The 12,500-nt window shown below is 46.4% G+C and overlaps 1 protein-coding gene across 1 annotated transcript in view; it reads right to left on the bottom strand.

Moving 5' to 3' along the window:
* Nucleotides 1-6,469: 6,469 nt before the first annotated feature.
* Nucleotides 6,470-12,500, bottom strand: part of LOC121544616 (thioredoxin-related transmembrane protein 4-like) — a 65,427-nt gene continuing 59,396 nt past the window's right edge. The window contains exon 10 of the mRNA XM_045209042.1: nucleotides 6,470-6,971. Within this exon, the coding sequence (XP_045064977.1) occupies nucleotides 6,470-6,971 (502 nt within the window). The remainder of the gene's footprint in view (nucleotides 6,972-12,500) is intronic.

The raw sequence follows: 12,500 nt of genomic DNA, 5'->3' as shown, positions 1-12,500 counted from the left end.
AACCCTCCATTCTGTTGTAGTAATCAGAGCTGAGGTCTCCTCATCATCTTTACATGGCTGCTGCTTTGCTCTCGCTCCTCTCATTCACAGACGCGGTAATTAACCATCATACCACAGATGGGATCGATATTTACCCTCCCTTCCCCCTCCGCCTACCGTCTCTCTCTTTCTCGCTCGGTACTTGGTTCTCGGTCTCTCTCTCTCTCTGTCTCTCTCTCTCAACCACTTTCTCTCTCCCCTTCTCCCCCCCCCCCCCTTCTCCCCATCTCTCTCTTCCTCTTTCCATCTATTCCTGCACCCTTCTCCTCTCTTATACACAAGTCCCATAATTACACTGGAACAGCCAGCCAGCCAGCCAGCCAGCCAGCCAGCTAGCCTCAGACTACAGGCCCCTCAACTCTCCCTCACCTCCTCTCCCCCTCCTCTCCCCCATCCCCTTCCTTGCCCCCTCTCCTTCCTCCCCAACCTCCCCCTCCCCTGCTCAATACGTTATTAGTGGCAGGATCTGTGGAGAGCCTTTGCGGATTAACTAAAGAAATGTGAGATTGATGTCTACTTCTGCAAATACAATTTTAGTTTTTTATTGGTCTGTGTACGTGTGTGAGAGAGAGACAGTGTGTGTATGTGTGCATGTGCATGAAATAATATATATTGAGAGAGAGAGAGAGAGAGAGATAATGATTTCAAGGATGCATGTTATATGTGAGTTTGTGTGTTCTGAAGTGTATAAACTTGCATGTAGTATGAGGGTGTTTGTGATGAGGGTTTGTTAATTAGCTATGTAAAACCCTCACATGAGCCTCTGCTCTGCCTCTCTCACAACAAATTAATATTTTCACTTATTTTAATGCCTTTTCTCCACTTTATTCAAGAGGGGAAAATCCAATTCTAATCTTCCAGAGCAATCATCACTAGAAATAACCAGTTTTTCTGTCACATGTGGCCTCTATGTCACCAGTCCATTGGTTAATCATGGTGTGTGTGTGTGGCTAGCGTTAGAATGGCTCCGACATGGTTGACTGGAAGATTAACATCTATTCCAGAGATAGCAGAATAACATATATTCCAGAGATAGCAGATTAACATCTATTTCAGAGATAGCACATTAACATATATACCAGAGATAGCAGATTAACATCTATTCCAGAGATAGTACATTAACATATATTCCAGAGATAGCAGATTAACATATATTCCAGAGATAGCAGATTGACATCTATTCCAGAGATAGCAGATTAGCATCTATTTCAGAGATAGCACATTAACATATATACTAGAGATAGCAGATTAACATATATTCCAGAGATAGTACATTAACATATATTCCAGAGATAGCAGATTAACATATATTCCAGAGATAGCAGATTAACATCTATTCCAGAGATAGCAGATTAACATATATTTCAGAGATAGAAGATTAACATCTATTCCAGAGAGAGCAGATTAACATCTATTTCAGAGATAGCACATTAACATATATTCCAGAGATAGCAGATTAACATCTATTTCAGAGATAGCAGATGAACAATTTCAGAGATAACATATTCACTATTTCAGCGATAACAGATTAACTATTTCAGAGATAGCAGATTAACATCTATTCCAGAGATATCAGATTAACATCTATTCCAGAGATATCAGATTAACATCTATTCCAGAGATAGCAGATTAACATATATTCCAGAGATATCAGATTTACATCTATTCCAGAGATATCAGATTAACATATATTCCAGAGATATCAGATTAACATCTATTCCAGAGATAGCAGATTAACATCTATTTCAGAGATAGCAGATTAACATCTATTTCAGAGATAGCAGATCAACATCTATTCCAGAGATAGCAGATTAACATCTATTTCAGAGATAGCAGATGAACTATTTCAGAGATAGCAGATTAACATTGATTTCAGAGATAACAGATTAACATCTATTTCAGAGATAGCACATTAACATATATACCAGAGATAGCAGATTAACATCTATTCCAGAGATAGTACATTAACATATATTCCAGAGAGAGCAGATTAACATATATTCCAGAGATAGCAGATTAACATCTATTCCAGAGATAGCAGGTGAATTTGTTGTGGCGGAAGTGAGGTAGAGAAAGGGAGAGGGTGTGTGCGTGTGAGAGCATGAGCGTGTGTGTGTGTGTGAGCGTGTGTGTGTGCGTGTGTGTGTGTGTACATGCATACAGTGGGGGAAAAAAGTATTTAGTCAGCCACCAATTGTGCAAGTTCTCCCACTTAAAAAGATGAGAGAAGCCTGTAATTTTCATCATAGGTACACGTCAACTATGACAGACAAAATGAGAAAAAAAAATCCAGAAAATCACATTGTAGGATTTTTATTGAATTTATATGCAAATTATGGTGGAAAATAAGTATTTGGTCAATAACAAAAGTTTCTCAATACTTTGTCATATACCCTTTGTTGGCAATGACACAGGTCAAACGTTTTCTGTAAATCTTCACAAGGTTTTCACACACTGTTGCTGGTATTTTGGCCCATTCCTCCATGCAGATCTCCTCTAGAGCAGTGATGTTTTGGGGCTGTCGCTGGGCAACACGGACTTTCAACTCCCTCCAAAGATTTTCTATGGGGTTGAGATCTGGAGACTGGCTAGGCCACTCTAGGACCATGAAATGCTTCTTACGAAGCCACTCCTTCGTTGCCCGGGCGGTGTGTTTGGGATCATTGTCATGCTGAAAGACCCAGCCACGTTTCATCTTTAATGCCCTTGCTGATGGAAGGAGGTTTTCACTCAAAATCTCACGATACATGGCCCCATTCATTCTTTCCTTTACACGGATCAGTCGTCCTGGTCCCTTTGCAGAAAAACAGCCCCAAAGCATGATGTTTCCACCCCCATGCTTCACAGTAGGTATGGTGTTCTTTGGATGCAACTCAGCATTCTTTGTCCTCCAAACACGACGAGTTGAGATTTTACCAAAAAGTTCTATTTTGGTTTCATCTGACCATATGACATTCTCCCAATCCTCTTCTGGATCATCCAAATGCACTCTAGCAAACTTCAGACGGGCCTGGACATGTACTGGCTTAAGCAGGGGGACACGTCTGGCACTGCAGGATTTGAGTCCCTGGCGGCGTAGTGTGTTACTGATGGTAGGCTTTGTTACTTTGGTCCCAGCTCTCTGCAGGTCATTCACTAGGTCCCCCCGTGTGGTTCTGGGATTTTTGCTCACCGTTCTTGTGATCATTTTGACCCCACGGGGTGAGATCTTGCGTGGAGCCCCAGATCGAGGGAGATTATCAGTGGTCTTGTATGTCTTCCATTTCCTAATAATTGCTCCCACAGTTGATTTCTTCAAACCAAGCTGCTTACCTATTGCAGATTCAGTCTTCCCAGCCTGGTGCAGGTCTACAATTTTGTTTCTGGTGTCCTTTGACAGCTCTTTGGTCTTGGCCATAGTGGAGTTTGGAGTGTGACTGTTTGAGGTTGTGGACAGGTATCTTTTATACTGATAACAAGTTCAAACAGGTGCCATTAATACAGGTAACGAGTGGAGGATAGAGGAGCCTCTTAAAGAAGAAGTTACAGGTCTGTGAGAGCCAGAAATCTTGCTTGTTTGTAGGCGACCAAATACTTATTTTCCACCATTATTTGCAAATAAATTCATAAAAAATCCTACAATGTGATTTTCTGGATTTATTTTTCTCAATTTGTCTGTCATAGTTGACGTGTACCTATGATGAAAATTACAGGCCTCTCTCATCTTCTTAAGTGGGAGAACTTGCACAATTGGTGGCTGACTAAATACTTTTTTTCCCCACTGTATGTACGTGGGTGGAGACGGGGTAGAAAAGGGAGAGAGGAGAGGGGGTGGAGTTCTCTATTCTTCAGGATGCCTGACTGTCTGTCTCCCTGCCTGTCTGTCTGCCTGCCTGTCTACCTGACTGTATGTCTGTCTCCCTGCCTGCCTGTCTGACTCCCTGCCTGCCTGGCTCCCTGCCTGTCTCCCTGCCTGCCTGTCTGTCTCCCTGCCTGTATGTCTGTCTCCCTGTCTGCCTGTCTCTGTCTGTCTGTCTGTCTCCCTGTCTGCCTGTCTGTCTCCCTGTCTGCCTGTCTCTCTGTCTGTCTGTCTCCCTGTCTGCCTGTCTGTCTCCCTGCCTGCCTGTCTGACTCCCTGCCTGCCTGGCTCCCTGCCTGTCTCTGTCTCTCTGCCTGCCTGTCTGTCTCCCTGCCTGCCTGTCTGACTCCCTGCCTGTATGTCTGTCTCCCTGTCTGCCTGTCTCCCTGTCTGTCTGTCTCCCTGTATGTCTGTCTCCCTGTCTGCCTGCCTGCCTGTCTGTCTGTCTGTCTGTCTGTCTGTCTGTCTGTCTGTCTGTCTGTCTGTCTGTCTGTCTGTCTGTCTGTCTGTCTGTCTGTCTGTCTGTCTGTCTGTCTGTCTGTCTGTCTCCCTGCCTGCCTGCCTGTCTGCCTATCTGTCTGCCTGCCTGTCTCTCTCCCTGCCTGCCCATAGGGCAATGATCAAAAGTAGTGCACTATATAGGGAATAGGGTGCCATTTGGGATACATTCAGAGAGGTGCGTTTGATCTCCAGGTAAGAGACCAGGGAGGGGGGAGAGGTGACTCTCCTCAATGCTAAAAGGGAGACCCATAAAGGGTGGTTTTTCCCTATCCCAGATTGCTGAACTAATGGTAGTATTTCTGTCAATGTGTTTGTGACTCTGTATGCTATGATTACTGTGGGAGGATTGTGGTTATATGAATGATTTGTGAATTATGTTTTGGGTGGGCCTGACAAGTATTTTATAAACCAGAAAAGCAAAATGTGTTCTACATTTTAGGGTTGAGTGTAATGTTTTGTGCCGCAGTGGGGCAGCCACATCTTCTCATTCCATAAGCAAGGAGAAAAATATATTCACTGTACATTTTTCTTTATACAAAAATACAAAAACAGTAGTCTGCACAACATTTCCTAACATTTTTACATCTTTGTTGATTTAGATTTAACAGTGATTTATAGCCTATTTGTTAACCGAGGAACGGTGAAACTAAAAGGGAAACTGCTCTGTGTGTGAACAGGTGCATCGCATTTGTGGAGTACATATGGCTGCTGTTGTGTGAAGTTCTGTGGTATGGTATGGTATGGTATGGTATGGTATGGTATGGTATGGTGCGTTGTGTAGCTAGCGGCCGGTTAGTATACATCCCTCTCTCTCAGGGCCCAGCTGTCAGCCCAGGCCGGCCATACCGCCGTAGCAGCAGTCCCTCTCTCTCAGGGCCCAGCTGTCAGCCCAGGCCGGCCATACCGCCGTAGCAGCAGTCCCTCTCTCTCAGGGCCCAGCTGTCAGCCCAGGCCGGCCATACCGCCGTAGCAGCAGTCCCTCTCTCTCAGGGCCCAGCTGTCAGCCCAGGCCGGCCATACCGCCGTAGCAGCAGTCCCTCTCTCTCAGGGCCCAGCTGTCAGCCCAGGCCGGCCATACCGCCGTAGCAGCAGTCCCTCTCTCTCAGGGCCCAGCTGTCAGCCCAGGCCGGCCATACCGCCGTAGCAGCAGTCCCTCTCTCTCAGGGCCCAGCTGTCAGCCCAGGCCGGCCATACCGCCGTAGCAGCAGTCCCTCTCTCTCAGGGCCCAGCTGTCAGCCCAGGCCGGCCATACCGCCGTAGCAGCAGTCCCTCTCTCTCAGGGCCCAGCTGTCAGCCCAGGCCGGCCATACCGCCGTAGCAGCAGTCCCTCTCTCTCAGGGCCCAGCCCAGCCCAGGCCGGCCATACCGCCGTAGCAGCAGTCCCTCTCTCTCAGGGCCCAGCTGTCAGCCCAGGCCGGCCATACCGCCGTAGCAGCAGTCCCTCTCTCTCAGGGCCCAGCTGTCAGCCCAGGCCGGCCATACCGCCGTAGCAGCAGTCCCTCTCTCTCAGGGCCCAGCCCAGCCCAGGCCGGCCATACCGCCGTAGCAGCAGTCCCTCTCTCTCAGGGCCCAGCCCAGCCCAGGCCGGCCATACCGCCGTAGCAGCAGTCCCTCTCTCTCAGGGCCCAGCTGTCAGCCCAGGCCGGCCATACCGCCGTAGCAGCAGTCCCTCTCTCTCAGGGCCCAGCCCAGCCCAGGCCGGCCATACCGCCGTAGCAGCAGTCCCTCTCTCTCAGGGCCCAGCTGTCAGCCCAGGCCGGCCATACCGCCCGTAGCAGCAGTCCCTCTCTCTCAGGGCCCAGCCCAGCCCAGGCCGGCCATACCGCCGTAGCAGCAGTCCCTCTCTCTCAGGGCCCAGCTGTCAGCCCAGGCCGGCCATACCGCCGTAGCAGCAGTCCCTCTCTCTCAGGGCCCAGCCCAGCCCAGGCCGGCCATACCGCCGTAGCAGCAGTCCCTCTCTCTCAGGGCCCAGCTGTCAGCCCAGGCCGGCCATACCGCCGTAGCAGCAGTCCCTCTCTCTCAGGGCCCAGCTGTCAGCCCAGGCCGGCCATACCGCCGTAGCAGCAGTCCCTCTCTCTCAGGGCCCAGCTGTCAGCCCAGGCCGGCCATACCGCCGTAGCAGCAGTCCCTCTCTCTCAGGGCCCAGCCCAGCCCAGGCCGGCCATACCGCCGTAGCAGCAGTCCCTCTCTCTCAGAGAGACTCATTGTGGTGTGATTTCCTCTCCTAGCAGATGGAGTGTTTTTGTCGCAGGGAGGCGAGGGGAGGGGAGGGGAACGAGGCGAGGGGGAGGAACGAGGGGAGGGGAACGAGGCGAGGGGAGGGGAACGAGGCGAGGGGAGGGGAACGAGGGAGGAACGAGGCGAGGGGAGGGGAACGAGGCGAGGGGAGGGGAACGAGGCGAGGCGAGGGGAACGAGGCGAGGCGAGGGGAATGAGGCGAGGGGAGGGGAACGAGGCGAGGCGAGGGGAATGAGGCGAGGGGAGGGGAACGAGGCGAGGGGAGGGGAACGAGGCGAGGGGAGGGGAATGAGGCGAGGCCACGGTGATTGCCTCTTGGACAGCGGTGCCAGCCGAGGATAATGCCGCTGCCACCCTCCCAGGAACAGAACAGGATCAACACAATCCAATTTATCTTTCTTCGACCAAGATGGAATAATTTGACAGAGACAACCCTGGTTGTCTGGGCTGGTGGTAGGTATCCAACCACACAAAAAGAAAGCCTGAAGAAAAAATAGATACATAAACCGGAGTCAAAAAAGCTACCATTATGGCAGAAATTTGGAAAAGGAAATGCGTCTTCAGCCTCACCCCTACGCCCAACAAACTATTACCAACTACCACTATCACACACTGTAGGAATCTTTAAGCATCAATCATTTGACAGAAACAACCCACAGCAGCCTGGCATCTACAGCCTCAGGAAAATAAACCATTGTCAAAAAACGCATTATGGCAAGAATTGGGAGAAAGATGGTGTTTAAATTCACCCATACGCCCCACCAAACTAGCAACTACCTCAAACAGCACTGGTGTAATCTACATTTAAATGTTTGGCGACATAGATGTGTTCAACATCAGCACCACGCCCCACCAAACTACCACAAACACACAGGAGGATTCTTAGATATGTTGGTGCCACAGGCTCTGAGGGTTGAATAGAATGGGGATCAAGGCTAGCAATCTGCCAAAACAGACAGTCAGTGCACTTCAAAACAACAGATGAAAGATGCACGCGTACAGATTAGAGATAGAGAGAGAGTGGGGGGATAGAGAGAGGGGGGAGACAGAGCGAGCGAGAGAGAACAAAAAACAGAGAGCGGGAAAAATAAGTCCTGCTGCCCTTTACTTCAGGAGAGACTGCTTTCAGGTCTTTAAATTGAGAGCTGTGTGCTTTTATTAATAGGGACTCATTCGGAGCAACCAGCGGTGTGAGTAGTGTAGATAGTAGTGGATAACCTGATCTGTAGAATCACGACGACCCTTCAGCAAAGTGTGCTGCCTGCCCACCTGAGTGAGGGTGACTAGCCTGCTGGCTTTCCTTACCTTTCCAAAGAGCATCTTGTAGGAAAAAGGGGTCTAAGAATGATCGGAGAGCCTTTTGTCTTTTGACTCCATATTCTTGAGCTCTATCTGACCAATGTGCGAAAACCAAACACTCCATTCCACAGTAAGAACATCATACCAAAGGTCAAGCATGGTGGTGGTGGTGTGATGGTTTGGGGATGCTTTGCTGCCTCAGGACCTGGACGACTTGCCTTAATAGAAGGAACCATGAATTCTGCTCTGTATCGGAGAATTCTACAGGAGAATGTCAGACCATCCGTCTGTGAGCTGAAGCTGAAGCGCAGCTGGGTCATGCAGCAAGACAATGATCCAAAACACACAATCAAGTCTACAAGAAAATTGCTAAAAAGCAACAAATTGGAAGTTTTGGAATGGCCTAGTCAAAGTCCAGACCTAATCCCAATTGAGATGTTGTGGCAGGACTTGAAACGCAGGCAGTTCATGCTTGAAAACCCACACGTCACTGAGTTAAAGCAGTTCTGCATGGAAGAGTGGGCCAAAATTCCTCCACAGTGACGTGAGAGACTGATCAACAACTACAGGAAGCATTTGGTTGGAGTCATTGCAGCTAAAGGTGACACAACCAGTTATTGAGTGTAAGGGGGCAATTACTTTTTCACACAGGGGAATTGGGTGTTGCATAACTTTGTTTATGAAATAAATGAAATAAATATGTAATTGTTGTGTTATTTATTCACTTATGTTCCCTTTATCTAATATTAGGTTTTGGTTGAAGATCTGATAACATTCAGTATCACAAATATGCAAAAGTAGAGAAAATTAGAAAGGGGGCAAATACTTTTTCATAGCACTGTACATTTTTTATAAAGAACTGTACAAATGATACATTTGTGACATCGATATACACCACCAGTCAAAAGTTTGGACACATCTACTCATTCAAGTGTTTTTCTTTATTTTAATATGTTCTATATTGTAGAATAATAGTGAAGAGATCAAAACTATGAAATAACACATTTGGAATCATGTAGTAACCAAAAAAGTGTTAAACAAATAAAAATATATTTGAGATTTGAGATTCTTCAAATAGCCACCCTTTGCCTTGATGACAGCTTTGCACACTCTTGGCATTCTCTCAACCAGCTTCATGAGGTAGTCACCTGGAATGCATTTCAATTAACAGGTGTGCCTTCTTAAAAGTTAATTTGTGGAATTTCTTTCCTTCTTAATGCGTTTGAGCCAATCAGTTGTGTTGTGACAAGATGGCCCTATTTGGTAAAATACCAAGTCCATATTATGGCAAGAACAGCTCAAATAAGCAAAGAGAAATGACAGTCCATCATTACTTTAAGACATGAAGGTCAGTCAATCCAGAAAATGTCAAGAACTTTGAAAGTTTCTTCAAGTGCAGTCACAAAAACCATCAAGCGCTATAATGAAAATGGCTCTCATGAGGACCGCCACAGGAATGGAAGACCCAGAGTTACCTCTGCTGCAGAGGATAAGTTCATTAGAGTTACCAGCCTCAGAAATTGCAGCTCAAATAAATGCTTCACAGAGTTCAAGTAACAGACACATCTCAACATCAACTGTTCAGAGGAGACTGTGTGAATCAGGCCTTCATGATCGAATGCTGCAAAGAAATCACTACTAAAGGACACCAATAAGAAGAAGAGACTTGCTTGGGCCAAGAAACACGAGCAATGGACATTAGACCGGTGGAAATGTGTCCTTTGGCCTGGAGTCAAAATTGGAGATCTTGGTTTCAACCGCCGTGTCTTTGTGAGACGCGGTGTGGGTGAACGGATGATCTCTGCATGTATATTTCCCACTGTAAAGCATGGAGGAGGAGGTGTTATGGTGTGGGGGTGCTTTGATGGTGACACTGTCTATATTTAGAATTCAAGGCACACTTAACCAGCATGGCTACCACAGCATTCTGCAACGATTGAGATGGTTTGGGATGAGTCGGACCGCAGAGTGAAGGAAAAGCAGCCAACAAGTGCTCAGCATATGTGGGAACTCCTTCAAGAATGTTGGAAAAGCATTCCAGGTGTAGCTGGTTGAGAGAATGCCAAGAGTGTTCAAAGCTGTCATCAAGGCAAAGAGTGGCTATTTGAAGAATCTTAAATATAAAATATACATTGATTTGTTTAACACTTCTTTGGGTTACTACATGATTCCATATGTGTTATTTCATAGTTTTGATGTCTTCACTATTATTCTACAATGTAGAAAATAGTAAAAATTAAGAAAAACCCTTGAATGAGTAGGTGTGCCCAAACCTTTGACTGGTACATAATATATATATGTTTTTTTAAAATAAATGAATACAGTAATATGAGATCTGAGAACAGTAATATTTACACACACATGAGGGTCCCCATAAGCATTCATTTCTGATGAAAAAACACAAATGTGAAAAATTGGTGGATATAGCGTTTTGGAACTAAACTCTTTAAATGTGGATGACCACCACAACCCACAGCCTATGTATTGTGCAGTATGTTGTAGAACGAAGAACAGAGAGAGGTGAGAGAGAGAGTATTACGGAGGGGGTTGAATGAGGTGAAGGGAATGGTTGCTGTCCACCAGGGGGTTGGGAGGTTGGGGGTTGAGGTACTAAGCTGTGTCTGGGCCAATGCATGGAGGAGGGTTGGGGTTTGGTTGGGGCTAAGTGTCTCATCAGCATCCAGCTCAGGTGCTGGGCCCACGCACTAACTATTCCCTGACTTGATTGTAATTGCCTGAATTCGGCTCCCGCTGATCCATCCTGGCAATATCACAGGCACATGTTAACTCCACACAGACTGGGGAATGCAGCAGGCAGAAAGGGCCACAGAGAGCAGCTGACTACCTCTCTCTCTCTCTCTTTCTCTCTCTCTCTTTTCCTCTCTCTCCCTCTCTCTGCTCCAGTGAGGTCAGAGGTGTAAGAACATCTCAGTATGTGTGCGATTTAAAATAAAAGCTGTGTGACAACATACTATATACACATTGACATACAACGTGATAGTCAGTACTGTATGGGTATTTGGTTCAGTGTCTACAGCAGCGTCAGATTATTTTAATACAGATAATCTGATCTCCAATGCTCTCGCAGACTATTACAATGTAAATAATGGGTATTTTGAGGCTTGAACACGTTCACAGCATTCACAAAAATCATAGGAGGTTATGTTCTTGCTCTGATTATGGCTTTGGGGAAGAAAATTGTCAAATTTCCATTCAAAACTGACAAATATTAAACTCTCTCGGCAGCCATAGAGATGTAAAAATAATAGACTGAACTGGTGGAGCATCAAGTATTGTTAATACATTTTTAAAACTGAAATATAATAATAAAGTAATCATTTTTGCACAGATGTGTTATTTAGTAATGCATGCATATAAACATTTGGTTTCTGAAGTCTACACTTAAAAGAAAAACAAGTTATCTATAATTAAGTGGCTTGAACAATGGTAATGTTGTAATATTGTTGTATTTCTGAGTCATTTGTGAGTGAGTGACAGCTGTGAATGAATACCCCCCTTTGTCTTGATCCACAAAATCCAGATAGTGATGAAATAGAATTGGACATGACACTGGACTTGGTTATGTAGGCCTATTTCCCCTTAAAGGCATGGCTGTGGAACGTGGTTCCTTCCAGCCTGGTTCCTGATCAACAGGGTTAACTTTAGAACCCCCCCCGTGGTACGCTCCTCACCCTGTGATAATAGTCGTAATGAAGACCCGGCTGGTAACCAACAGGTGGTCCTTTTAAAGACCCACACCCTGCAGCACTCAGGACCCAAGAATAAAACCCTGCCATGGCAAAATGTGTCACAATCTAATGTTCTGCAGAATGAAAAGGCTGTTTTCTCCCCTTTGTCCCCGGCCAGAGATTCAGACTTGTTCCTCATTGTTCAGGACACAAACGAGCAACAGTCTTTTTTGACATGGAGCTACAGGGCTGAATGAGGACTGGAGCTGACTAGTTATAGGAAAGAGCTTTCTTTCTGGAGGGCCCGAGCCCATTAAGAGTTGGGGAGTTATGAATGGATATGAATCTCTCCTCCCTGGCCTTGATATAATGCAGAGGGACCCTGATACAAGACCAGGATAAACCTCCCTCAAGGTTCCCAGAGAGACTTAATCACAGGAGTTTAAATAGTTACGGGGGGCCACAGAGACAGAGAGAGACACAGAGAGAGAGACAGACAGACAGACAGACAGACAGACAGAGAGACAGAGCAAGAGAGAGACAGACAGAGAGAGACAGACAGACAAAGAGACAGACAGACAGACAGACAGACAGACAGACAGACAGACAGACAGACAGACAGACAGACAGACAGACAGAGAGACAGAGCGAGAGAGAGACAGACAGACAGACAGAGAGAGACACAAGAGAAGATGTGCACATTGCCCCAAAATGAGGTAGAAACTGAGCTGCACTTCCTAACCTCCTGCCAAATGTATGACCATATTACAGACACACATTTCCCTCAGATTACACAGACCCACAAAGAATTTGAAAACAAATCCAATTTTGATCAACTCCGATATTGGATGAAATACCAGTGTGCAATCACAGCAGCAAGATTTGTGACCTGTTGC

Source organism: Coregonus clupeaformis, chromosome 29 (assembly GCF_020615455.1).
Source record: "Coregonus clupeaformis isolate EN_2021a chromosome 29, ASM2061545v1, whole genome shotgun sequence".
Lineage (NCBI taxonomy): Eukaryota > Metazoa > Chordata > Actinopteri > Salmoniformes > Salmonidae > Coregonus > Coregonus clupeaformis.
This window is presented reverse-complemented; position numbering and strand designations above follow the sequence as displayed.